Below are 26,783 nucleotides of genomic sequence, written 5' to 3'. Positions count from 1 at the left end.
AATTCAGGGGCAGGCTAAGGACTTTTCAGATGGTCTCTGCCACTACAAATGTTTGTTTGAGCACCCCAATACTGATCACACGGATACTGGTGCAGACTGGTGTGGACAGCTGCCTGGCAGAGCACAGCAAAGCCTACAGAGCTATCACAGGCAGAAACCCAAAACTTAACCCAACATTCCCACTGCCTCCTGGTTTTCAGAAGTCAGAAACACCACAAGGGTGGAAAAAATTCAGAGTATAAGAAAAACATTGCTCACTGGGGGAAGGCAACTATGTCCTTGATACATCACAGCACCCAAAAATCTCAGTTCCAGAGCTCTCCAAACTCATCTATACCCTGATCGTGATCCCATTCAGAACAAAAGCTACTATTGTAGCACTGCTCGGGGCTTTTCTCAAAGCTCCCTTTGGGTTTCCTCTGCTGACAAATGCCAGGTGCATCTGCTCTGAAAGCACTTTCGAGGTGCCCCTGGGTGCTGGGAATTCCCTGCTCTGTGCCCTGGAGGAGAAGGACGAGGATAATGCTCCATGGAAGGATGCTGCCACTAGATGGCAAACACAGTTTAATCAGCACAAAACCATTTCAGAAGCATTCTGAGGATGAGCCAGTCTGCAGTTTTTGCCAGAAGTACTCTTTCCTCGGGCAAGCCGTGCCCGTGAATTTAGGGGTGTGGGAATTGGGCAGCACTGGGGTCCTATCTGAGCTGGGAGGAAAACAGTGCGGACCTGTCTTTCATTTCAATTTTTGTTTCATTTCCTTCCAGCTGTGCTGGACACTGCAGGCTCTGGTTCAGCAGAAGAGCTCACAAACAGTTAATGAAGCCTTACCCAGACACAAGAGACTGTGAAACCAAGTCTGTTTGTATCATGAGAAAGGTCTACTAACAAAAGCATTCCCCAAAAAGCAGCTTGTTTGTGTAAGGACAGTGTTTACCAAACTGCTTAGAGAGCCACCCATGAAAACAAGAGGAAACCAAGAAAAGAACATTATTAGTAACATCAGTAGAAAATATTTAGTCTAGAAGAGTGAGAAGTATACAAGATCACTACAGACCTTAATTTATAATTAAACGCTGTTTTCCTGGGGCAGTTTGGAAAATTAGTATTACGATACAAACCATTTAGGTCTCAGTTTACTTTTAATCTAAGGTAATGCAGAATTTGAACCTTATATTCAGTTAGGAATTGCCAATATTAAGCCAGCACAATACTGGCATACAACAGGAATAAAGCAGAAGTGAGCATCATATCTGGAAATGGGTCACTAAGAATCTGTGTGACCCCCTTTTGTAAGAAGAGTTTTGGGATCTGGACAGAATGCCACCCCTTACATAAACTTTATATAACAGGAAAACCTTAACAGATTACCTGGAGAATTTGCTGCTGCCTCAGTTTAGAAAAGTTTAGAAAGTTTCCTGTATATCAGCCCAGCAGGAGCAGGGTACAGTTTTATACTATGAAATGTATGTCTCAAAGAGACTCCAGGGGAGCAACCTTAAGCAAGGCTGCCCAGGATCAAAGTGAAGACAAGCCACTACCTGTGGCATTGATGTCAACACAGGGTTAGGTGTGCTGGAGGAGTGTCTAAAATACGGTTGGATTCAATCCACTCAGGAACAAAAAACAGTCCCCTTGCAAAGACTGGAGGTGGTGAACACTCTCCAGCATATACCAGAAAAAGTTATTCAAACAATAGCAGAACCCTGCAGTCAAATCCTGAAAATGTGTTTGCTTCCCCAGTTGGAAGCCGCTCCCCTCTAGATGATTTAAATAAACCACAAATCCCAGTTCACCCTTCCCACCCATGAAATTGCCTGACCACCCACCTCAAGGCAAGTTGGCAATGGAGCAAAGGTGTCACTGAACCAGAGCACAAAGGATTTGCCTTTAAACAAGTTCCATAGTTAAAAATATATTTACATTGGGGTAAGTCCAGAAAATCACTTTCTGGATGCAAAGAAACCACTCGGGAGTCTCACTGCTGCAAATGCAGATGCTCGATCCCATTGGTTCTGTGTTGGCACAGCTACTGTCCAGCTGTGTCCACTGAGGGCTTATTTTCTGCACCATACAGTGGAAATGCACCTGAAGACTTCCAGTGCCTCATTAAGAACAGGTTACCTGTGAGCTTTAAGAATCCTCTGAGCAATCGCATCACCGATCTTGTTCCAGACAACTTTATCATCAGCACAGCTAATAAAAAACTGGTTCTGCAGGAAAAGCAAGCAAAGCTACTGTCAGACACTGCCAGCAACCAACCCAAAGTATTTGTATGCTTTATTTCAGACCAAGAGCAACTAAAGATAGCTGGGTTTGTGTGCCAGTGGAGTAGAGGCTTTTTAAAATTATGATTAAATGATATGTGTGTCTGTGCTTGCTTAGGGAATGAATTAGTCCTTATTAATCACACTCATTAGAAAGTTCATGTCAAGAGCAACCTAACAAGAGGCTAAAAAAAAAAAAAAAAAAAGAGAGGAGGAAAAGCATCTCCATTCAGCCAGCACTGAGTGTCACTCTGACACAAGAGATTGCTGCAGCTGAAGGCTGTGTGGATGAAGAGCTGCTCTGTGAGTGGGAGATTTGGGCATGCACAGGGGACACTACAAAGCCACAGAGGGGACAGGGAGACTATTGCATAGGCCATGAAAGCTGCTGGCAATTTTGCAAAGAGCCTTGTAAAGGAGAGGTCTACTTTTTTCCACCTCGTGGGCAGATGGCTGTCAGGGTACACAGCCATCAGCCTGACCAGAAGACCACTGAAGGTAATGGATCTGTCTAAATGCATAAAAACTTATGACCAAACCTCAATAAGTTATTACCCTCCTGATGGCTACCAGCCACGCCCAGAGCATCAGGACCCTCCTGCCTTCCCTCCCTGCCACTCACCTCTATGTAGATGTAGTGCTTGCTGTTCTCTATCACGCTGATGTAGGCTTTGTGGATGGACTCCTCGTGGTATTTAATGCCAGCAGACCAGTCAGCAGCAGAGCGGATCACCTGGAACACAGGAGAGAGACACCTTCAGCTCTGTCCATCCAGGACAGCACCATGGCACCCCAATTATCCAAGGCTCCTCCCTGGCACAGCCAGGCTTTCACTAAATAAGGTGGGAAGTGCAACATTTGTGCTGCATTTGTAGTTGTGAGAAAGGACATTCAGAAACAGTATTAATGCTTAGCCATGTTTTGATTAAAAACATAAGAGCCCTGTCCCATTGCTGTACTACTGCCCTGTCACCTGAGCAGCTCCAGATGCTTGTTTTTGCTTATGTTCTTGTGATAAACTGTTTTTAAAAAACTCTAAATTCCCAAGCTTTAGGGATGCACATCCCCATCAGAGATCTCCTGCCCAGCACTTTAAAGCTGGTCTCCAGCTAGGACAGGGTGTTTTTCCCCCAAGGAGGCTGTACAGAATCATACAGTCAGTCTGATAACTCAGGCTGTGCCTTTGTCCTCAGCACTTCAGGTAATTTCTTTATTCTGCCAAATTCTTGCACAAGCCATCCCATTTGTGATGATACTACTTAGTTTTTATTGGAAATCCACTTCTAAAGTAGATTCCTGCAACATGGCCAGGGCTAGTCCTGCCACTCTGTCCTGCAGTTTTGTGCAAGAGAGCCAAAACCAACATGAGAAACAATCTTTGTGCTCTGGGCCAGGCTGAGCAAGCCCCACAGCAGTCAGCAGCCCGTCCCCACCAGCCAAAGATGCTGTGGCACCTCCTGCTCCTGCACTTTGAGTCAAGAGGCAGCCACACTACGCCCCAAGTGATGCTTTCCAAGATGGAAATGTAGTTTTTAATTAAGTATTGGCCAAGTACGTGCTTGGGAGAATAGTTACTCATTATTAGCCTCTCTCTTTAAACACTGTCAAGACAAAAACATTGAAGCAATAGCCTTAAAATATCTCAATATAACCATTATACTGGAACTCAGAGCCAGTTCCACACAGCACAAGACTCAGGGAGTGGGGATCTGTGAAAAGTGTGTGTCAGTTGCAGCAAAATCCTGATCTCTTGGGATCAATCAAACCAATCCTCTTGTCTCCAGATCATCTCTGGAGGTGGCACTCAGGACCACTGCTGTTAAACAGATGACTCCTGAGCTAATTCCTTTACCTGGACAGGAGCTTTCTTCCATATCTTTTTTTTCCAGTAAAAAACCGGCCCTGCAACTCTCATATTTAGCTGCTCTCTAGGCAAACAGGAGGGTGCACTCTGAAGTCTCCCTCACCTGAGTGTTGGGGTCACAAATGTTGGAGTGAAGGAGCTAGCCTGAATAAAAGGGCTGTCACAGCCTTTAGCAGTGCCAAACAGCTGCCCTTTGTCTGCATAAGCCTCTGCAAGGCCATGCTGATCATTCCCAAAGGTTTTTAATCACTCATTTGGTTTACAAAGCTAAGGCTGAGTGTTCCCACTCATCCCAAGCTGGGCTCTTCTGAAACAACACTGAGCACCACGGCAGACTGAGATCTTGAACAAAATTCCACCACTGGCATTAATAAGCTGTTACTGGCATTAATAAGAACAGAAAAAACAGTTTTCCTGGGTAGAAAGCAGGCTAATTATTCCATACACAGCCTGGACTGGAGTTCACAGCACTTACACTCTCAACAGCACAGCAATCTGGAACTGCATTTCAGAAAAGTGGCAGATTGTAGCTTTCTAGTGCACAAAATTTGATATTCAACTTTTCTTTTTTTTTTTCCCCCTAGTTAACACAACAGGACCATCCCTTTTCAGCACCATGACTTCCCAGTGCATCATCCGCCTGCCCTTCCCAACATTCCTCCTCACCCCTCCACATAACTGGCACCCCAGCTCACCCCACACCCCAGGCTGCCCCTATTACAGTGCCATCATCCTTCTGCCTCACCCCAGAATAATGTGTCATGGCCAATTCCAAAATGCTGGCCCAGCACCACCCAAAAAGCTCCCATCAGGTACAACCTCAAATCCCGCTGCAAAGGGAAGAAGATGTGTCAGAAAACATTGGATGGGACAGAAGAATGAGTACAAGGTGTTTCATCTTGGACTTCCTCAAAATAAAGTTGTTTTTAACAGATCTGCAGCCACAAGGACAGGACAATGCCACCAAGGCAGCATTCCATGGTGACAAAGCTGTGGCACTCTCAGACACACACACCCACACACCTGGAAGTTTGCTACAAAGCCCTTCCCTTATCACTGATGTTCCGTCTCACACTTCTGGACACCTCTCTTTCCTGTCAAGGTATTTAAAGGCAGCTGGTTCTAACCCAACCTATTTCCTGGGGAGAAAAGGCCACATGCTGCCCAGCAGAGCACGTCCCATCCAGAGCTGGAGTATCCATGCTCCTGCCTCTCCCTTCCCCTCCCTTGAGCCTCTCAATAGCTTGTCATCCCTTTAACTTCTCTAACTGATACAAGGGTAATAAATGTGATGTTTGCTGAGGGCTAGTGCATAAACCCTGAACAATGCCAGACTTCAAAGAGGTGAGGGCGTCAGCTGCTGCCAGAGCATTAAACTTTCATTGCATTTCCATTAGGAATGGGATGTTGCCTCACCACTCATGTCTTTCGCAATGCTGGCTTTGGCAGATAACTGCAAACTCTGGAGTGGAAATAGGGAGATGAAATAGTGGAAAAAAATCTGGCACTGCCTTTGGCAGATCTCTATTTGACTCCTGCAAGAATCAAAATGCTCTTGCAATAAGTCATGTTGCTTATTGCAAGCAAAGCCCCGAAGTTCAAATGAAAGAGGACGGGAGACCATGCCTGACTCCTTTTTCTCTTCCCAGCCTGTACCTCCACAGTGTTTCCCACATACACTGCATTCATCCTCCCTGCCCAGGGGAAAGCCCTTGTCAGTGCTTTATCCTCAGAAATGCTTTCCTACTCCTCTCCTCTCACAGAGGAGAGCAAAACCAGATGGTACAACGAGGCTGGAATCTGTTGCTGACAGGTCAATGGTTTGGGCTTGCAGCAATGTTGCAATCCCCAAGGATCCTTTGTGTTTTCTCTTCCTCTGATCTGCCCACAGTTGAAGACAGATTTGCAAACAAGGTCAGAGACAAGAAATCCAACAGCCAGGCTTTCCTCAATCACCCCACAGCCAAGGACAGTCCTGGGATGCTGGATTTTACCTTGGGGCAGTAACTTCTGCCTATAAAATCCCTACACAGTACTAAAAAGGAGATTACAAGGGATTGGCTGCTGGCCAGCCAAAGGGTTCAATACTACAAAGAGCAAGAATGTTGCCTCTAGTTTTTCTGGATAAAAAGTCGGTAAAAGATTTTAGGATATCTGCTTATTTCTGTTCAGAACTGTACCACTCAGAGGAGATGTGAGTACCTGAGCCCTCTGCTCCAAAATGAATAAACTGGACAAGCAAGAGGCTGACATTTCTGTCCCTGCAGAAAAGGAGAAGTCACACAGGAATGCCCTGATGCACAAACTGGGAGCTTCAGAAAAAGGCAAGCAGGAGGGGAAGTTCAGATCCAGGCTGCAGGTGTCCTCCCCTGTCTCCATTTCCAACAGCAGCCAAATCTGAAACCTCCATCAGGAGGAGAGACTGAGTCACTTGAGGATTTGCAGTGTGACTTCAGGGATGCTCAGGTCACTTGTGTCACGGTGGGACCAAGGGAAACCAGGCAACTGTGGGTATTAGGGAGGAGACAGTCAAAAATTTACTATGCACATGCAAATCCCTGCCTTGGAGCTTGAGGAGGTCACCCAGAAATCATAACCAGCTGAAGCAGCCTGAGGACCTGCACCCAGGCAGAGTGCCCCACCCTGGACACCTCACTGCTTCCACCAGGCTTGGCACTGCAAATACTCTCCCTCACCAGTTATCCCTCATACTGGGAAGGCAGATACATTTCAGGACAACGCATTTGCAGCCTAATATGTAGTTTTATTTATCTGTCTACATGCACGGCTATTTTGGCAGATGTATAAATGTGAAATGAGCAAGGTAGTTTCAAATGAATAATTTACAAGACAAACCTGCTCTCTTTTTGCTGTTTATGACATCACTGAGAGCAGCCCCTCATTTCCTGATGTATCAGTTATTTGTAATGCCTCAGCAATGTGGTGGCCAGGCTGGTTTTCCAACTGCTCACCCAGCACTCAGCACCGGCGTCTGTGGATTCTGCAGTCACCGTTTGAGCTCCATCCTCCTCTCCCGTGGCCTGATGCCCTGAGCCAGCAGCTCTTCAGCTGGACTGAAGAGAAGCTGGATCTGGGTTGTTCTCAGTTTAATTTCTCCTTTGGGAACTGTTTCCAGTTCTGTAATCAGTAGAGTTTAACTTTTTGCTACAGTAAACCCCGTGATTCAGAAGTTGTAGCTTATCTTGCAGTTAAAGCATGCTCAGGGGACACAAGCCCCATTACTTCCATAAGAACAAGATTTCCCAAAAAGCTGGTGTCAGACACAGACAGGGAGGCATTAACAGCCACAGGGAACAGGATGATGCCTAAAGGGGACTACTTCCCAGCAAGCTGGGAGCCTTGCTTTGGAGGCTGATGTAAAACACCCCAGACCCCTGACACAAGATCCCCGTGCTGCCCATCCCTCACACCACACAGAGAGGAGCAGACAATGCACTGGAAACCCACAAAACCAGAAAAAAGCATCTTATTTCACTAAGCTTCCCCAAGCAGTGCTGTCATCTGGGCAGACCACTCCTTACAAAGAGCATAGTCATGCATTTTTCCTGGTTTTGGTCTAACTGCTCTTACTTCATACATCTTTCATCCACAGAGACACACAATGGCTTTGCTGCTTCAGCATAACTATTTTGACTTTGTACTCTTCAACAAGTTCATATTTCTGCTGGGTAACAGCAGTATTCAAGTATGTGCACTTGATAGAGCAAACTGGGCTTTTAAACAGAGGTATCTTGGCAATTCTGACTGTGAGACTGATTGTCACAAATCAGACTGTGGGCTGACTGTGTGGAACTGCATAGAACCCCCAAGGGTGCAGGGCTGCATAATAAAGTGCAGATGAAGTACAAGGCAGAAAGCAAAACGCCACAAGACTCCACTTAATGCTGGGCTCTTACTGACCACCACCCGTCTGAGCGAGGCGTCAGGGCCTGGCAGGCTGCTCTAAGATCTGAGATAAATTCTCAGTGGGTAACCTCAACCCATCAGGCCTTCTCAAATCATAAAGCCCAAATGTTAGGTGTTAGAAGAAGAGCAACAGAAAACAAACCATTAAACCACAACAGTATGCAAAGTCACAGTGTTCCCACCATTTGAGTACTGCATATACTTTAGTCCCCTTACCTCTAAGGTGAGGATATAAATTAATGCCTCTCTACTAAAAGAGTTACATTATTCTATTGCAATTCTGATCTGATCACCTAATCCGTGAGTTGAATTAGATAAGAGTTTTGCATCTTCTTATTCAAGTTCTGCAGAGGGTCTGTTGGCATTCAAACTTCCTGGGAGGATGCAGAACAAGCCCTTTGAGGAGTATGGGAGCAGGAGACCATCAACACCCACCTGGACTGTGGCAGGAACAGCCTCAGGCACCTGATACTTCAATTCATGAGCAGTTTGCTGAGATTTTGGCAACAGGAATGGGTAGGACAGGGACCGGTATTTGGGTTTCATAATCTGCACGGGGGGGAAAAAAAAAAACAGATAAAGAAAAAATGCTTGAAACAGATAAAGAAAAAATGCTTGCAACCTATCAGAACAAGGAAATAAGCCAGATGCCTAGAGAGGGCAGGGGGATGAGGCAAGGCTGTGCTTAGCTCCATGCCCCCAGCAGTGACACCCACACCCACCTTGGTGAAGTTCCAGCGCTGGATGAAGTGCCGGGCAACGTCGCGCGCGGCTCTGCCGTGCACCACAGAGGAGATGTCGTGCCAGGGCATCCTCGGCGTGGTGTACCTGTCAATGAAGTCTGGGACACAGGGGAGTATGGTTCAACTTCCTCAGATAAGGGACAGGAATGTAGAAAAGCTTCCCCCTCCTCACACTGAGATTTCTGGGACATGGCACCAAGCAGCCCCGAGGCAGGTGACTTGGACTGCAACAGCATAATTGGCTCTAAAACCCCTCAAAGGGAGTTTTGCTGCTTTTTCCTAGCAACCAAACTAAACCAGCTTTGTTACCTCTGGCTTGGAGGCAGGAAAAATACGATCTGAGATTGAAAAAGTGCAGAAGAAAGTTTGGGAGAATGCAAAGACTCCCACTCACCAGCAAAAGGTTTGTCGAGTTGAACCCAGTCTTTAAAAACAAAGTTGCAATAGTCTTTTCCGTGCCAGAACCTGGTTTCTCCAAGCAGCTCTCCAACACCTGTCTTCAGGCTACGGATGGATCCTTTATCTGCTCCAGGCAAACAAAACAAAAACATGCTCCAAAGTCAGGGCCATCCATTGCACACAGCAGTGAGAGACTCACAGCCATGGAACAGCACTGGTGGGACATGCCAGTCCCAAGCAGCTGAAGCTGGTTTCTCCCCAGTCCTCCCCTTACTTTCAAGGGATATGTTAGTAATTTTTCTTCCTTATTTTAGTATTTTTTATACAATCAGAAGAGGCTCTATATAAGAGTCTGCTATAGAAATGAAAAACAGATGCTGAATTTATCTTGGACTACATCACCCTATAACCATTTGCCTTTCCCCTGTTCAATAACAACAAAATATTCCCATATGGCAGTCCACATTATGTATATCATCTGCTTCATGTATTTTACATTAATAGTGAACTAATTCCATTTTCTCTGCTAGAGAGTTTATTATTTGGCCTCACTAGCAGGGTCTATCTCCTCTAATAGAAGTACTATTTATTATCTAGAATGAAATGTTCATGTATGTTCCCTCACGAAGTATTGTGGGTTTTCTTAATATTATTTTGTTTTTTCCAAATAGCAGTGTCATTTTTGATACAATTTTACATGTTGAACGAATGGATCCTGAATTCCAAATTCGTGTTGATTAAAAATGGTCTAAAATATTGTATGCGGGGATATTCCCTCCTAACAGGATCCCTTTTCCAGAACACATTTTTGGACAGTGAACTCTTTTTCCTCACTCTTAGAAAAATCCAAAAATGTTAGCCTAGACCATGAACAGTTAACTGTTGTTATTTCCTGACCCTGAGAGCAGCCTTCATCTGTGACACCAAATACTAACACAGTAATTATACAGCAATACCACGAGCAGAAACCTCCTACTAACCCAACCACGCCACCAGGTAACCATAAAACCCTTTAGCACACAGAAAAACCAACTTTGAAAAGTCAACAAAACACACACTGGCAACAGCACAAGACCAGGGGACACAAAGCAAGCCCTGCCAGCATCGCTGTGACCCCTCCGAGCCGAGCCAAGCCATGCCATGCCAAAAATGCCATGCAGCAGCTTTGCACCACAGCTGCCTTGAGAAGCTCCAGCTTCTAGTGAGAGTCCAGGTGGAGCTGGGGAATCACTGACTCGACACGCTGGGTGGGAATGGGCATGTGTGGGACACAGGCCAGCACACGCTCCCTGTGCTCTGATGACTGCACAGTGACTCATGAGTGAGCACGAAGGCACAGGGGAGCCTGCACGTTGTCTCCACAAAGACATGGAAATGCTTTGTTGCCTGCCATACTCTGTAAGTAATATTTTATAATTGGCAATTAATGCCTTAGAGGAAGATGTTTGCAAGAGGATGATGCTGAAGAACTGCTCCTCACTCCATTACTGAACACAAAGGAATCTTGGAAAGGTACCAACACTGGGACAGGCCCTTCCAACACCAGTCCAGAGGTAGGAACAGCTCAGTGCTCACAACCACCCAACTCCTGTCTCAAATGAGTATGCTTTCCTTGGTTTTAATTAGAAGCAAAAGAGGGGACCCAAGTCTTTGTCCAAACACAGGACCGGCAGCAGCCCCTCTGCTGCTTCCTCTCTCTGTTGCATGTCTTCCTGCATCAGGCTCACTTTAAAAATATCCAGTACAGAACTTCCCAGTTCCAGTAACAGCTTTTTCCTTTACAGAATGAGAGCTGCTGAAATCATCATATACCAGAATCAGAACTATTTCTGCAACTGTTCCCTGCTGTCATTATTGCAAATTTTTTGTTTGCTCATTTGCTTCATTTTGATTTGTTGTTTTGGGGTTTTTAATTCTTATTTATGTTGCAGTATTTGTAGTTTCTGGAGAAGGCTGTTCTACCAGGATGCCCACAGAGGAGGGATAAGGATGCTGGGAAAACAACAAGCAGTGAAGGCTGATCCTGGCACCCAACCTCACTCTCACCATAGCTATAATGCAAAAACAACAGCAGTTAAAGCCTGAAGGGGTCCACAGCACTGCCTTCCTTCACTTACCCTCCCGAGGCTCAGCGAGCCCCTGTTTGGATTCACTGTGGTGATGGAACATTTTCAGATGGGGCCTTAAACTCTGGATTATATTCGGTTGGCTCCTAGTGGGGCTAGAGTAACCTGCAGAAAGTCAAGATGCTCTACTCATGGCAAAAACACGTCCACCTCTGCCACCCTAGTGCCTGCTCCTGTCTGAAGACACCTGGCAGACAGGAACTCAAACCAGACATCAGTTTGCTGTAAAAAGTGACTGCCAGGCAAAGGACCAAATTCAGGACCCAGCTGGTTTTAACTGAAACAGATGCAATGAAGTACAGAGCCATGGCTGTGTCCTGAGCTGACTGCTCCCCATAAGGAGGCAGAGGCAAGAGAAAGATCTGCAGGTAGGGGATGAAAATTCCAGTAAATTCCCTCATCTCCAGGAGCCGAGGACTTCCAGGAAGAATTTCATTCTGGAACAATTGCCAAGCTGATCCTTGTAATTTTTGGCACTAAAGTTATCTTTAATGTTGGGAATTAAAAGATGCATTTAAATATTCAACTGTTGAACAGACTTTCCTCTCTAGTAAGTGGGTAAATTTAGAATATTTCCATTTAAGTGAACTTATTTAAAACCTAGCTTTTAACACTAGTCTACAAGACAGGATAATCTCATTCAGAAATTATTTGCTTGTTATAATAAATCCAAGTTGAAAAATGAAAGATTCAATTCTCTCTTACAGGAACGAACACTTTCCAACAATACAAACATTAAGAATCGCATACACTGTATCACATGATCTGATGGCTCATGGAAATTCTAATTAGCTAAATAAAAAAATCTACATTAAACCTTTCTTCTCCATTTTGCAGTGACACAAATTTACATGTTGATTACACACAGCTATTATTCTGATAGTTAGGTAACTTGTCAACTTTCCTTCCAAAAAACACAAAGAACACATTGCCCTAGAAATCATGTGAACGTGCACATACACCTACCCATCCACCTCCACACATCCTTTATATACATTATTTAGCTGAGCATCACTTACTTGACTCACTGTCGATGCTGCTGACGCTGTCAGCATGGTGCATGCCGTGCTTGTGCAGGTGCTTGTAAATGCTGAACCTCGAAAACTTTTTGGGTTTCCCTATTCCTTTCATTTTTGATGTGTCTGGGGCATCATCAGCATTTCTCTCAATCAAGTGGCTCTCTGGGACCAGAGTTTGAGGCTGAAGCGGGACATGTTCAGTCGACTCTGCTGCAGACTTAAAAGACACAAGACATGGCTGCAGGTCAGGTATGAAGAAGTTTCCCTTTACAGATTCTTGTGCAGATCAGTGCTCAGAAACAACCATGAGCCAAATTTTGCTCTGTGACAGACACATTTTGGTGGGAACTGTGGCATGTAGTCCATCCCCACTGCTTTCTGGGCAGAGTCTGTGCTGAGAAAGCACTCGCCAGGAAAGCCTAGTAATATTAGCAGCACTTGGATCCATAAATTTACTCTGGATTATTACTCCCCTTGAAATTCTCATCAACCTAGACCTCTCAAATTATTGGAGACATGTGGCTGCATACAGACCCAGATTAGCAAAAAGCTCAGCAAACAAAGCAGCTGCAGAGGGCACAAACAACAAACATTACAGAGCACTGTGCAAGTGCTTACTCTGCATTTCTAAGTTTTGTTAAGAAAAGAGAGGTTGCCCAGAGAAGTGTGGACGCCCCAGCCCTGGAAGTGCTCAAGGCCAGATGGGACAGGACATGGAGCAACCCAGTCTAGTGGAAGTGGAGGGTGTTCCTGCCCATGATGGAGGTACAAATTACATGACCTTCCAACCCAAACCATTCTAAGATTCTATGATTTTAAGAACGCAGACTTCAAATTGTGGCTGCTGTTCCAAGCTCCAGGAGAAACCCATCTCTCTTATCTCTGTGCCCTAGCAGGGGCTTATCAGCACCTAGCTCTAAAGAGTCGTTTGATGTTTAGATCATTCCTCTCACCACTTATTTGTCATTAAAGCTCCAAAACCCAACCCTAAGCTCAGGAGAGGACACAGCCTGTTCGGCCCTGCCCCAGCCCTGCTGTGGCTGACCGTGGCCAGCAGCTGGAGCCAGCCCACTTACTGCCAGGTTGGCGGTGGACACCGACTTGGCGGCGGAGGCGCGCTTGACGCTGCCCACGTCGGTCAGGCGGTGCTCGTCGTCGTCCCAGCGCCCGTAGGCCAGGTCAATGCCACCCACAAAGGCCACGGACTGGTCAACGATCACCAGCTTCTCGTGGTGGGCCCACAGGTACACGGAGGAAGACACGTGGTCTGGGTGCCTCATCACCTGTGAGGAAAGCAGCACTTGAGCGCAGCATCGTTGTCAAATTTTAAATCTTTCCAGACAGAGAGCTGTTCTGGCTTTTTTTGGGGTGATGGGGAAATGATGGAGTTGTTACTGGAAGCTACTCAATTTCCCCATAGCTGGTGTCTCCCATATGGCAGGCATTTCCCCAGGATGCAGGAATCCCAGGCAGCAATGGTTACTGATATTGGGATAGGTCGCCCTTACAACAGTTTCACAAGAGGACCACAGTCAAAGAAACTGCTTCAGCTGAGCTGTAATAGCTGAGCTTTCAAACACAGAGCCTGCTCTGAGAGAAAACAACATATTGGTGATCTGAGTCACTTCTTTGGTTGTTGCCACCACACAAGTGAAATGAGATGTCGGGTGGTTTTTTCCCCCCACTTAAAATCAAGTTGTTTGGCATTTGTTTAGAATTTCTTTTTGACAAGTGTCTACAGAACCCTAATTTCTAAGCTCAGAGTTTTATTTATGATGTTAGAGCCACTAGACCAGCTTCCTGGAGAAAAAGCTACCAAGTTTCACTTGGCTACTCCCAAAACCTGTGACACAGCTTGTGTGTATTGTCCATTTTTTCTACAAAGATGATGAATGAATACTTCCCTTCACTGTGACAACTGATCAAGTGAAAATAAATCAATTATTCTAGCATAACAAGTATCTTACTGCTAATTAAGGTGTATGTGTCTCTAAGAGACTGAATCTAGCTTTATCTACTGGTTTGTTTGCCACAACTGATCTTCTGCTTGGTGCCAGAACAGCAGTGTAACAACACAGGACAGTGGAATGCTGTTCTTCTGTGGTGAGAACATTAACACCCAGTGTTGACTCTCATTATTTACATTTGAGCAGAAGTGCTGAAATGAGACAACACACTCAAGTTTTAATTTTCCATTTGATGTAACCCCATTAACTTGTCACATGAAATACATGTCTCATGAATTAAGGTAAATAGTTGCTTTGGCAAATCTAAACTAAGTAATTTTATGTTCCATTAGAACCTAAAGAAATGAAGTTGCCAGATGTGGCAGTCACTATATGGGTATGTCTTGTCAGACTATTCCCACTGCAGTGGTGGGAAACATTCCTGAACTTGCAGTTCCCACCCAAGTACACCGGGGTCAGCACAAGCCATCAAGAATAATTGAATGCAAACACCCTCCACACAGCCCTGTGCAATTACCTTGATGTTTGGATGGAGGTGCATGAGTGTCCGCTTGCTGTATTCACTGTTGATCCCCAGGGCAAGCTCCACCTCTTTGTACAGCATAACAAAAATTCTCACTCCTTGTTGCTGTCAGAAATAAAAAAAGAACGCATGGAATGCAGGCACATCAGTGGATACAGTCTGTTTCCAAAGGGAGGAAAAGCTAAGAGGCAGTAAATGTGTTGTGTCTGCTGATGGAAATGCTGACTGAGGTTACTTGCTCTTGGCTATGCTCTTCCAGATCCTCCCTGAGGACCCCATAGACTGGCAGGACCAGCCTGCTTGGGAAAGCTCTCAGCTTTCTGAGAAGGGCTCAGTACCTGGGTTTGTGTGGGTTTTGTTGTTTTTGATGAGCCATGCCGAGGCCCATCCACAAGTCATTCCTACAGCAGCTCCTTTTACACACCCTTTGAGGTAGATTTTGCAAGCATGATTCACTCCAATCATGTTCATCCACTAAAGTTCAGTGTTCTGCTGCTTCATGTTACCCTAAGGGCTGCCCAGGGTTAAATGTCCCTGCAGGATGACACAGTGAGGACACATTGACATCCCCTTCCTGAAGGGGTGTCACCAACTCAACACCATCAAGGAGGTTCATTCTGCTGGTAGAGATCAACAAGCTCCTGGAATACACTGAGCAGTGCTAAAAACATGGTGCTTTTTGTGACTAGCATCGTATCCATGGCAGGGTTTCTAAGAACTTGTTAAAGCATTTTGAAATGTGCCAAGTGCCTCCCAAACCTTGGCAAATACTGGTCATAAACTGGGACACCTCCACTTCCCATAAATCAGCATGGATTAGAAGCTTGCACTAGAGTTTGCCAGCTTAAACTTGGAATCTAAACTTTTTTTTTAAAATTCCTATTCCCATGAAGCTGCTACCAAGAGCTAGGGCAATCTCCAAATTGTGGATCTCCACTGCACCCAAGGGAGTCCAAGGCAACACTGCACACAATAGAAAAGACAACCTCACCCCTACACCATGACATCAGCTTGCTGACTGCCCTGTTGAGTCAAAGAAACACCACAAGTGACAGAGCAAGCATTTCCAGGGGCTGATCTCACTCACCTATCACAACGTTTTTATGGCCATAAGAAAATCCATGTCAAAGTGATAAAAAGAAGCCAAATTCCTCCTTTGAGTGAGTGATGCCTTGTGGCCGGTTTATTTTTGCCAGAAAATAAGAGTCATTCCAAATCAACAGCAGTCAGACACAAAGCTCTCATGTTTTATCTAGGTATGTGGAGGGGTGAGGACTGTGATGACAACTGGCTTCAAAGGGGAGAGAGCCAAAGACTATTTCAGCATGTCACAGAATCACAGAATGGTTTTGGTTGGAAGGGAACTAAAAGGACAACTTGTTCCACTCCCAGCCATGAGCAGGGACACCTTCCACTAGACCAGGTTGCTCAAAGTACCATCCAACCTGGCCTTGAACAATTCCAGGGATCAGGCAGCCACAGATTCTCAGGTAACCTGTGCCAGGGCCTCACCACCCTCACAGGGAAGAATTTCTTCCTAATATCTAATCTAAACCTGCCACCTTTTAGTTTAAGTCTGTATCCATGTGGACTTCTGCCCTTCAACTACAGCAAGAGTTCGAGAAGTTTCCCAGCCATGGGAATAAGCCTTGTGACTCGCTGCTGATATGGGCAAGCTCTTTTCAGCACTGGTGTTATCACAGGGTATGTAAACAGCTGGAGCACAGCCCACACTCATAAACACACCACAAAGTGCTCAGCCTTCCCTGTACCTCTAAATTACATAAATCACATGGAGAGCATGGACAGCAGCAGGTCTTTGACCTGCCAGGAACTGGAGCAGTTGTAAAACAAGGCTTTGACCTACCAGGAACTGAGGCAAGTTGTAAAGCAAGGCTGAAGTGACCCAAACCTGGGGCAATCAAGAGGATCTACCCTTCTGCCTCTGAGCTCTTCCAAACCCAAACAAGGGGAACAAATCAAAACATGTGTTTTTCCAAGGCCATCTGGAAAAGGGCTTTAGCTCTCATCTCTACCAAAGTGAATGGTGGAAGTGCTCCAGCCCCAGTATGACCCCCTGGCTGGGTGGGTGCAGAGGAAGGGTAACAGCTGGAGCTCACTCACTGCTTTCCTCTTGAGAATGCAGTCCAGCCGCCAGCGATTCCCTTCCACCACCGGTCGCTTCATGAAGATTTCTGGGCTCAGCCTAAAGAAAACAAAGGTATATAAAAAACACAGCAGATGTAGCCTGCAAACAAAGCAAGCACCTGCCTAAATAACCAACTTGGGAAGCAAAGGAATTGAAGTTTAAATAAAGTGGATGTGAAAGCTCATGTCCCAGAGTGATGCATTCTCCAATATCCTGCTCTTTGTTCTTTAATAACTGAGCATTACAGAGGGCAGAGGACGTGTCCAAGCACATTCATCTTCATATTCAACAACCCACGAGACCAAGCTGAACAGTGATGTATAAATAGGGAAATTTGGACTGTATCTCTGAAAGACAGATGCAACAAAAGAAAACCCTGAGGTAGAACTGAAAGAAATATGCAGACATAAAAAATAAAGAAGAGTGGGATTTCAGTTCTCCAGGTACCTGAGCTATCTGAACAAAACAAATTTGTGCTGAATTTTCCTTGCTGCCTAAAGACAAAGCAATAGGATCTCTCAACAGGATATTTTATTGCTTTAAAGATTACAAGAAACAGTTAAGCAACCTCCATCTAACTCCTGCATAGCAAGGTGACAGAATTAATTCCTTTATTTTTGTACCAAGCATGGCAACTTGGGCTTGGATAAAGCATATTGCTACATCCTATTTTTATCTTGATATATCAAGACCTAGGTAAATTTTGGAATTCCATGATACTTTAACAATTGTCTGAATAAAACACTAAGTAAGAGACAATGGGTCTGAAACGGGATGCTTTTGAACTGCCACCTGATGTTGCATAAGGCGAATCCATGAGCATAGAGCAGACCAAAGGCACACACCCACAAGATGCTCTCACCACTGGCATGAGGCTTTCCAAGGCAGTGAAGAGGAGCTGAAAGGGGATCCCATGCAGAATCCCACGGCAAGAGCACTGCTGAGCATCCCTGCTCCCTGATACACTGAAAGACACCCATGCCCCTCAGTTTTGCAGCTAATTACACTCCTGAGGAGCCCCTCAAGCCACCACATTTGCAGTTCAGGTGGTGCCTCCGTGCAGTTTGAGGCATTTCCGTGGAGGGAGACAACCAAGCTGTTGATCTGAAGCGTGTGCTTTTGCTGCCAGCCCTCCTGAAAAGGCCTTTGAATACAACACAAGGAGAGGTTTGGGTGTGCTGCCAAACCATCTGGCTGCAGGGCTAGCTGCCATACTGTAGGGCTCCAAACAGTGCTGCATTGTCAGGAGTGTCCCCGGAGAGAGAGCTGGGCAACACCCAAACATGTCAGTACGAACCACCAATCTGTGATGAAAATTTCTTCCTTAGCAGCTTCCATGGCATTTGCAACGTCTTCAAAGTACCACTTGGCATTGACATACCTGCAAAAGCAAACAGAGAGCAGAGTTATGCCTCCTCCCCTTCATTAAGCAAAGTACACAGCTGAAAACGATGGGGTTCCGTGTTAATGACATTTATGTTCTCTTCTCAAAAACAAACACAATCCTAATTTCCAGAATCAGGAGAACACGCAGGGAGAATTCAATGCTGCTACCAGTAGCTTGATGAAACAGCACATTAAGGCAATATTAGGTGACTCTTGGCACTTCTGCCAACTTCACACAATATTCCTGGGTTCTGTTTGACATGCAAGCCAGGTTTGTCTCTCAGGAAAGGATGATGGAATGGTGTTTCCTTTGATTTATGGAAAGTACTCAGGCAGAGGTTGTTGCAAGGCAGACGTTGCAGGGAAAGCACTGGTCTGCTTCCAGCTAGAATCCAGTTTTTGAGGCACTTCTGGGAATGGATTAGTGCAGTCAGGTTACACTGGGGACAGAAGGATTTCTCAGGGACTGCTGTGTGCATAAAGCCCAGCCACCCTCCAACTATACCCAGGTCTGCATTTGTTGATTCCTTTTTCTTTTCTTCATCCTTACAATGACAAACACCCAACACATTTGAATTTAAACGAAACTCGACGTTGCAAAACACAACGAGCTGTGACACAGAGCTCCAGCCACCAGCACTGCTACTCCATCCCTTGTGAAGAAAGCCTCATTTTTTTTAAAATTTTTTTTGCAACTCCTTTAATTACCACCAGTCTCCACAGCTAGCAAAGGCTACCAGCTGTGTCCATCAGAGCTGGGGTGCTGAGGGAAGACAGGTAACAGGTGCTCACCACTTGGCCAGGGTGTTCTCCTGCACGGCCGCGTAGGAGCCGAAGCGATGCTCCGTCAGAAAGTCCTTGCCGTGCTTCCGGATGAACTCGTCTATGCCCTGCCTCCACCACTGGGCATGTCTGTAGCTGTTACACTTCAGAATCAGCGACCTGGAAGAGCACAGGGCAGGAGGCTGAAGCCATTTCCATTTAATTGGGCTGCTCATCGCTGCCTGTCCGTGTTGGTAAATGTATCTGTACCAGTCATATTTTATTTACACAAGAAACAGGGACTTTGCTGTTTTGTTTGCAAAAGAATGCTCAGCACCGAGCTGCTCTGAGTGACTAACAGCATTGCACTGCCAAGCACAAAAAAACCCACCCATGTTTAAATTATTAGCACCGGTTTAACTTGGAGTTGGAGCCAGCTAATGTTGTATTTTTAAGAGATGAATTTATACTGTGCACTAACATAAAAACATTAAATATCTCTTTATCCCCCACTAGCATGTCTTTTGAGTAATACTCCATTGGGAGGCAGAAGAAAACATCCCTGCTTGCAGCATAAAGAGAACAGAGTGCCTAAAAAATTACCTAAGCAATTACTGCCACACCAGACTGTGCAACTCAGCATGCACCATGCCCCAGGACCCAGCAATAACCACAGGGATGGACAAACAGGCTCCAAACGCCTCATTAAGACATGGGAAATAATCAGCATTAGGGCCAAATCCCCAGCAGGTCTGAGCACACCAGCAACAGCCACCCAGGCTTGTTAACCCCTCCTGCAGAGCAGCATCGATTCCTCCTTAAAAAAGCCAAAGCAAACTAAAAGGGGATAAACAAAGTTGTTTTCTTACCTGGAGAGATTGTCAATCTGCAGCCCGTATTTAGTTTCTGTCTCTTTCTGGCCTATTTTGATGTTGAATTCCTTATCGACCAGCAGGACAAAGGAAATGGCCCCTGAATCAGGTTTCATGTACATCAGGAACGAGTCCTTCACCACCAGCCACCTGTACAGACACAGCAATCATGTCACCTGGATTTCACACCCATGCCAGGTCTCAAAACATGAGCCACAAAAAGAGCTCATAAAATGGAAAAGTGCTTCTTCAAAAAACGTGCAAATCATTTATCAGGGAAATCTACTAAATGGTAAAAATTATTTTCAGGAGCTAGGCCAGTGGGTGGTTTTCTTGAGCAGGAAAGTGTCTATTTTATGAACTTGGGTAATGAGTTTTAATTGAATATAGAACTTTTAGAGTATTAAATAACTCTTTTTTTTACAGGAATTTTTAAAGATACAGGTTCCCTTGTTTAGCAAAACCCATGAGAACCTTCCTGGTCATAAACCTCTGAGCACGAGGCAAGGTGCAACAACGATTCCTCCATCCCTGATTTTTATTCAGCTTGTATGCTATATGGGAGTTATTTGACATTTCTAACATTAATTCTGATGCTAGGATCACTTTCACTTCTATCAAAATATATGAACAAGTCATTTTGGAAAGCTTTTATTGCCAAGCAACAGGCACCCTGTTAGAAACACATGAGGAGGGATGACCAGCAGGTTTTACATAAATACTGTAGCCTGAAGGCAACTCTGGGGAAAAAACCACATTTTTTACTGTGAATGGCATTTCTAATTTTTTCTCCCCCTGCAGCGTAGCTGGGGTAACCAGCAGCCTCTGTCCCACACAGGTCTCCATCACCAGACCTTTGCCTCATTCTTCTGCACACCCAGAAACACACAAAGCAGCACAAAACACAGCAAAAATCTGTTCATTCTTGTATCTTTAGTAACAGCCTCAGCTCCTCCCCCTAATTTTTTATTAGATCACATAATTTCTTTTCTTGCTTCCAGGGCCCTGAAAGAGTTACCTGGCATCACCTCTAACTTGGTGCCAAAATACCCCCCCCTCTATGTGGCCCACAATTTCACTCTTAAACATCCCACAGGGTATATTTTCAAATATTCTCCCTTCTGTTTTTCGCAGGCAGCTCTACATGCCTGAGGAGTCCTGCCTGTGCCCATTCACAGCTTTACCCCACTATCCTCCTCCAAGTCCCAAAATCCTTCCCCTAAATAATCCTCTCTGGGAAATGCTACTGTTATTTGCTTATTTATTGATGCATAAACTATCAGTCCCCGTGGGCCAAGATGGGAATGTAGTGTCTCACTTGTGATATTCTGCACACAATCCCACTCAAACACTTCTCCTACAACCTTTCTAGGCTCTAAAGAAAAATGGAGATCCATCAGAGCTGGATGTGCTACTGTCCCCACTACAGCCTGAGCTCTGGACAACATATGAAAAGGTTAACTGAGGAGTATCAAGAGGAAAAGGAATTTTTTCCCATAAAAAAGGAAAAGAATTTGTGATGGTTTAATGATTTGACCTGAAAGAAGGTCACATCTTCATCTCCTTGTGCCCTCATTATAAAAATCTTCTGTAAACCTAAATTAAAAAATGTTGGAAAGATTGTGCAGAAAAAGAACCTTTTCTTCACAATACTGCAGAAAGGTTTTGTTAGAAATCAAAACTATTAAAGAGAAAACGAATGACAGCCCACAGATGATCATAAAATCCAAAGGTGCATAATGCTTGGGGAAGCTCCATCGACTAAGAAATTGTTGCTGCAAGGCAGATATGGCTATTTAGATTTTCAAATGGAAAGATTTGCCTGGGAAGGGCATGCTCCAGGAAATACACCCTGCATTTTTTGGAGGCTGCCTGGTAACACAGGTACTCCCCCACAGCACACATCTCCCAGCCCCTGGCAACACTGAGACCTAACACAGAGGGTAAAGGGATGGGAACAGCAAATGATGTCTGTCTGCAGCAGGAAGGGACATGGGAACACGATAAAACATTGAGATTCAATACCTGCAGTAATAAGCAAGAGGAAATGTATTTAATGCCAAGGTTAATTGCACCAAACAACTCCTTAGTGCTGCAGGTCACGTCTGATTTTATCCTGCCCTGAAGCAGTGCAAAGAGTGTTTCAATTAATTGATTTTCATTTTGTAAATTGAGGAAGGGAAGCTCAGAAAGCCAGGCTGAAATCTGCCTGGGGCAGGTCACCAGCCACATTCCCTTCTGAAGGCACAGAGCCACATGTGCTCCTGCAGCAGGGAAAGCTGGGCACAGTCTGGGAGGTCACTGCCATTTCTGTCAGCTCTAGGAAATCCTAGATTTTCCCTGGAGTAACACATCCCTTCTGGGAACTCCAAAGGATCAAAAAAAACCCACCACACAGAAGGGTGAAGCAGGGAATAGCCCACAGGCTCTTCCAACCTGGAAATCTGTGGCTTTTGTAAAGGAAGGAAGATTCTCTCTCACAGATTTTTTTGGGAGAAAAAGACAAAGGGGGATTTTGGTGTGCCCAGGGAGCATGTGGCATCCCCCCCCGTGGCAGCCCAGCAGTACCTTTTGGACCAGCGGTAGCACATCCTCCCCTGGCCACAGCAGTTCAGGCCAGGAATGCGGTGGCCCCCGGAGCGCTTCATGATGAACCCTTCTCTGCAAGGACAGGAACAGGGTCAGGGTGGGGAATGAGCCTCACCCGGAGGTGCAGGAGGGATTTGGAAGGGGTGCTTGCTGAACACCCAGCCCTTGTGCCTAGGGCTGGCTCCTGTCACCTCCAACTGTGCTCAAGCAGCCTTTGTGCTGTACCCTGAAAGCTGGATGAAGGGCAAAAATAACCCCCACAGAAGAAAATAATAGAGTTTTAAGAAGCACAGGGTCCCAGTTTACAGCACAGGAAGCAGAAAATTAAGTGGCTCAACAGCGAGGGAATGGAGGAAACCCCGTAAGCGCTGTCGCACAAAGCAGCCCACTCTCAAAACCATTTCTCCAAATTGTAGCATTTCTGTCTGAAGAGTAGTAATTTTTTATATCTAGATGGCAAAATATTCCCCAGCCAGTTAGTGCTGAGAAAGGAAAGCTATTAATTTTAACAGTATTTATGTATAAAGCCACGCTCCTAGTGAATCATAGCTCACAAAGACACAGCTCACAACTCACATGCCCTTCGGTCCCAGGTCATGGATGAATGACAGCTGGCTCACTCCAACAAACTCCATCTGGGAAAGAAGAAGAGATTCCTCCATATTTATAACCCTGAAATCCCCACTTTTTTTGCTTCATCAAAGTGACTTGCCATAAAGACCTACAGAATATCCTGAGCAGATGTTACCCTCCATCACTTAAGCATCTTCAAGAAGACCAAGGAAAGTATTTTGGTTAAGTTTTCTGTTAATTTATTTTAGATGTACTTTGGAGAACACACTTCAGGACAATTAAACTCAAATTTATTACAGGGACTCATTCCCTGGTATTCTCCCTCCTGGATCTTTGGCTGAAATAAGGACTCAAGTTTGACACTGTTTAGGAGTCTGTGTGATCTTGGTTGGCTGACTGAATCCTCTCCTCCCTCCAGGGACTCTCAAGAAAGTCTGGAAAGGAAATGAGGACATATGCCCAGAGCTGGAGCACCCTTTAAGACCCCCACCCCATGGAGATACCACAGGAGGGTTCAGCCCCACAAGCCATGAGCATTCTCCAAGGCCACTGCAGCAGGTCAGTGCTGGACACACATCACTGCCCATCTGGTTCCAGGAACCGAAAATCCACAGGAAAACCACAGTGGGGCAGGAGGAGAGCAAGTTCAAATCCCAAAGTCAAGGAACCTGCCTCCTCATGGCTCCTCCTGCTTCAGCAGGGATCGCAGGGAACATAACAGCGAGCAAAGCTGGTGACAAAGCTCTGCACGATTACGTTCACCTCTAAAAATAGGACACTGGGCAACTTCCACCAAGCAGGCTTTTCTTGGCACAGCAGGACATTCCTGGCAGTCTGATGGATATTAGCCCTGGGCCCCTTTAGCAGGGAGAAACATTCTCCCAGGGCGTCCTGTGCAGGACAGGGCTGGGGCAGGCACAGCCCTGAGAAGGAGTCGCCTTGCATGGCAGAACCTTGTCTGCACCCAGGCACTGCTAATTTATTGTCACGTCAAATTGTCCAAGTGCAGAAAGGTGCTCAGGGCAGGGTGAGGGCAAGTGTCACTGTCCCTTTGGACAGGCAGAAAGCCAGAGGGAACCTCTAACACACATTTTGCAATGAACCCTGCTGGAGCTACAGTCCAGGGCTCAGCCCATGCTCCTGATCATGGCTGGGACAGGAAGCAGCCTCGGTACCAGCTTCAGGATATGCCCACCCATACACACAGCAACTCCAAGGAAAGGCTTTCTCTTCTCAAGGAAAGGACCACTGTCATCTCTCTTTGGCAAACCAGCCTCAGGGCCCTCATCAGCAAAACCCAATTTTGCACAGGAATTACATGGGTGGACCCCTAAGACTCAAAGACATTTTCAGACATTGAATATAACAAATGTATCAGTAAATTTGGGGTTGAAGTCTATCTTGCCGTTATGATGAGGTTAAGCACAAGCTCCCTTCCCAATACCATCGTTTTTTCCCCAGAAAACAGCAGTAGGACCAAAGATCCTTCAATCTCCTTATGCTCAGCTGCTCCTGGGACCTTCCCAAACGTCTCATATCAGCCAAGGCCATGGAGAAAAACAAAAGACACTACTGCTTTCCTCTGCATATCTCAAGGACATAAAGTAACCTCTACTCAGCTGAGGAAATTTTAATGCTTTGATTTTAGGGTGCTTTCAGCCTGTTTTCAAGAAGTGATTAGTACAAGTCATCCCATGCTATTTTACCAACCATCTGACTGTCTCTGCTCTACCTAAGTTTTCTGGAAAAGCACCAGGTGTGATCAATGAATGTTTCAGCTGTTTCTGCAGCAGCATTCAAAACAGGGTAGGAAGCACCTGAAAAAACCCAGTGTACCCTACAAGCGCTTATCAGAAGTCACAAGCAAATTCTCAGGCCAGTTCTTTGTCTGGATCCCATTTTAACAACTTCATGGCATTTCCTATCAGACAAATCAGAAACCCAGACATCTCTCACAGTGGGCACACACACAAAAAAGCAAATAAATGTCAAAACCCTTTGAAAATGCTGGCTGGAACCAGAAAGCTGGCAGGAATTTGAGGAGCACTGCATGCAGAGAAATAATTGTCCTCAAAGAAGCAAAAATGAAAACCCAGAGGAAGAATTACTTGCAGAAACAGAACTACCACTACATGAAAGAGAAAGAAAGATTGTCTGGCAGCACAGCAACCTCCTCTTCAGCCAAGCAGTCTCTGGAACAGCAGTGACAGGAGCCCATCCAACACATTGATCAAGCGTTGGTTTGTAAAAAAAAAAAAAACAACCTTAAATAAATTCCTGCAGTGAGAAGGAAAATTCCTCAGCATAGTGCAAAGCATCTGATGGAATGATTTACTGTTACAATTAGCTATTTTTACTGTCACAGTGCCTCATCTGAGGTGCTCATCATGCACAGAGAGGCAAGCAGGGCAGCCAGGAGCTCTCATCTCTGTCACATCAGAATTCCTGCACTGCCCAGCTGCCTCCCTGGGATCTGGCATCCCACTCTGGTTTCACAGCGACCCACAGCAGGATGCTTTTGGTATGAGATATGGGCCTGGAGAATGCAGCTTCAATGACATTGTTGTGGCAATAAAAAAAATAAATAAATAAAATAAATAAAAAGGTGGATGGGAGTAGGGCTGCAGTAGGACAGGCTATGGAAGCTGCAAGGTGTTCCAACCATCCTGTCCTGCCAGCAATGTGGAGCATGATTTATGTAAGCAAAATTTCATATAGCACCTGCATTTCAGAAAGGATTCAGTTTCTCTATGCTGTATTTTTTTCATTTTGACTCTTGTTCTTTATTTAGTGGGTTCAGAAATGCATCAAAAACTGATTAGCAGTGGTCACTGGCAACAACATGGAATTGCACACTCTTTAGAATGATATTGTTCAGCATAATTTCTATACAAAAAAAATTGCTTATACAAAATACACATTAAAACCCCCTTGAATATGCTGCCTTTCAAGTGCAATAGCTAGGAATACTGATGGGTTGGGTGAGGACCTCCACAAAGTTCTGCAGATTCAAGGGCTGTATCAGAAGCAAACCAGGGGCCACCCTCACTTCTCAGCTGCTCTAAATTGTGCTGCTTTCACTTAAGATGAGATTTTTACTCTCTCTAAAGTTCATGCAAAACATTACACATACATACACTCCAATCAAATCTTACTTTTCATTTTCCTTGTGCATCTTTTAAGTATGGGAACTTGTACAAAAATAATGCAAAGGTCCAATTAATAAAATTTTTATACAGAATCCAATTAAGCCTCAACATTTTGAGGCTATATTCCTCCAATTTCCAATTTTCAGGAAAAAAAAGTGTGAACAGTTAACACACCGATTTTCCCACAACATTCATTTTAAGAGTAACTGTCTTAAAGCACTTCAGCCTGAAAGTACTATAAAAAGGTTTTGGAAAGAAGACATGAGATTTAAACACATAAATCAAATAAATTTTTAAAAACTATTAAATATAAAAAGCTAGATGATGTACAACCTCTACAATGCTATGTAGTCACTGTGGACTTGATCCTTAACCCAACCACAGACTTCAGGTCTGCAAAACCACAAGCTTGACTTGCAGGTTCAACTGTCTCAGTGCATGGCATATCCTCCAGACAGTGTACAAAGCAG

At 45.1% G+C, this 26,783-nt stretch overlaps 1 protein-coding gene across 2 annotated transcripts in view; it reads right to left on the bottom strand.

Annotated features, from left to right (window-relative positions):
* PLD1 (phospholipase D1) overlaps positions 1-26,783 on the bottom strand; it is a 55,607-nt gene that overhangs the window by 6,066 nt on the left and 22,758 nt on the right. Inside the window, exons 7-21 of one of the 2 annotated variants that reach the window (XM_014887069.2) lie at positions 23,168-23,226; positions 22,571-22,663; positions 20,000-20,152; positions 19,161-19,310; positions 18,280-18,363; positions 16,958-17,039; positions 14,828-14,938; positions 13,420-13,626; positions 12,344-12,560; positions 11,316-11,429; positions 9,194-9,322; positions 8,779-8,897; positions 8,492-8,605; positions 2,888-2,998; positions 2,123-2,211 (exon numbers count right to left, since the gene is read on the bottom strand). In XM_014887069.2, coding sequence (XP_014742555.2) covers positions 2,123-2,211; positions 2,888-2,998; positions 8,492-8,605; positions 8,779-8,897; positions 9,194-9,322; positions 11,316-11,429; positions 12,344-12,560; positions 13,420-13,626; positions 14,828-14,938; positions 16,958-17,039; positions 18,280-18,363; positions 19,161-19,310; positions 20,000-20,152; positions 22,571-22,663; positions 23,168-23,226 — 1,832 coding nt within the window. The remainder of the gene's footprint in view (positions 1-2,122; positions 2,212-2,887; positions 2,999-8,491; positions 8,606-8,778; positions 8,898-9,193; positions 9,323-11,315; positions 11,430-12,343; positions 12,561-13,419; positions 13,627-14,827; positions 14,939-16,957; positions 17,040-18,279; positions 18,364-19,160; positions 19,311-19,999; positions 20,153-22,570; positions 22,664-23,167; positions 23,227-26,783) is intronic. The other variant, XM_088171034.1, reaches the window with a different exon arrangement.

This window comes from Sturnus vulgaris, chromosome 10 (genome assembly GCF_052056855.1).
Source record: "Sturnus vulgaris isolate bStuVul1 chromosome 10, bStuVul1.hap1, whole genome shotgun sequence".
NCBI classification, from domain to species: Eukaryota; Metazoa; Chordata; class Aves; order Passeriformes; family Sturnidae; genus Sturnus; species Sturnus vulgaris.
Note: the sequence above shows the minus strand (reverse complement) of the source record. Positions and strands in the feature narration are given on the sequence as shown.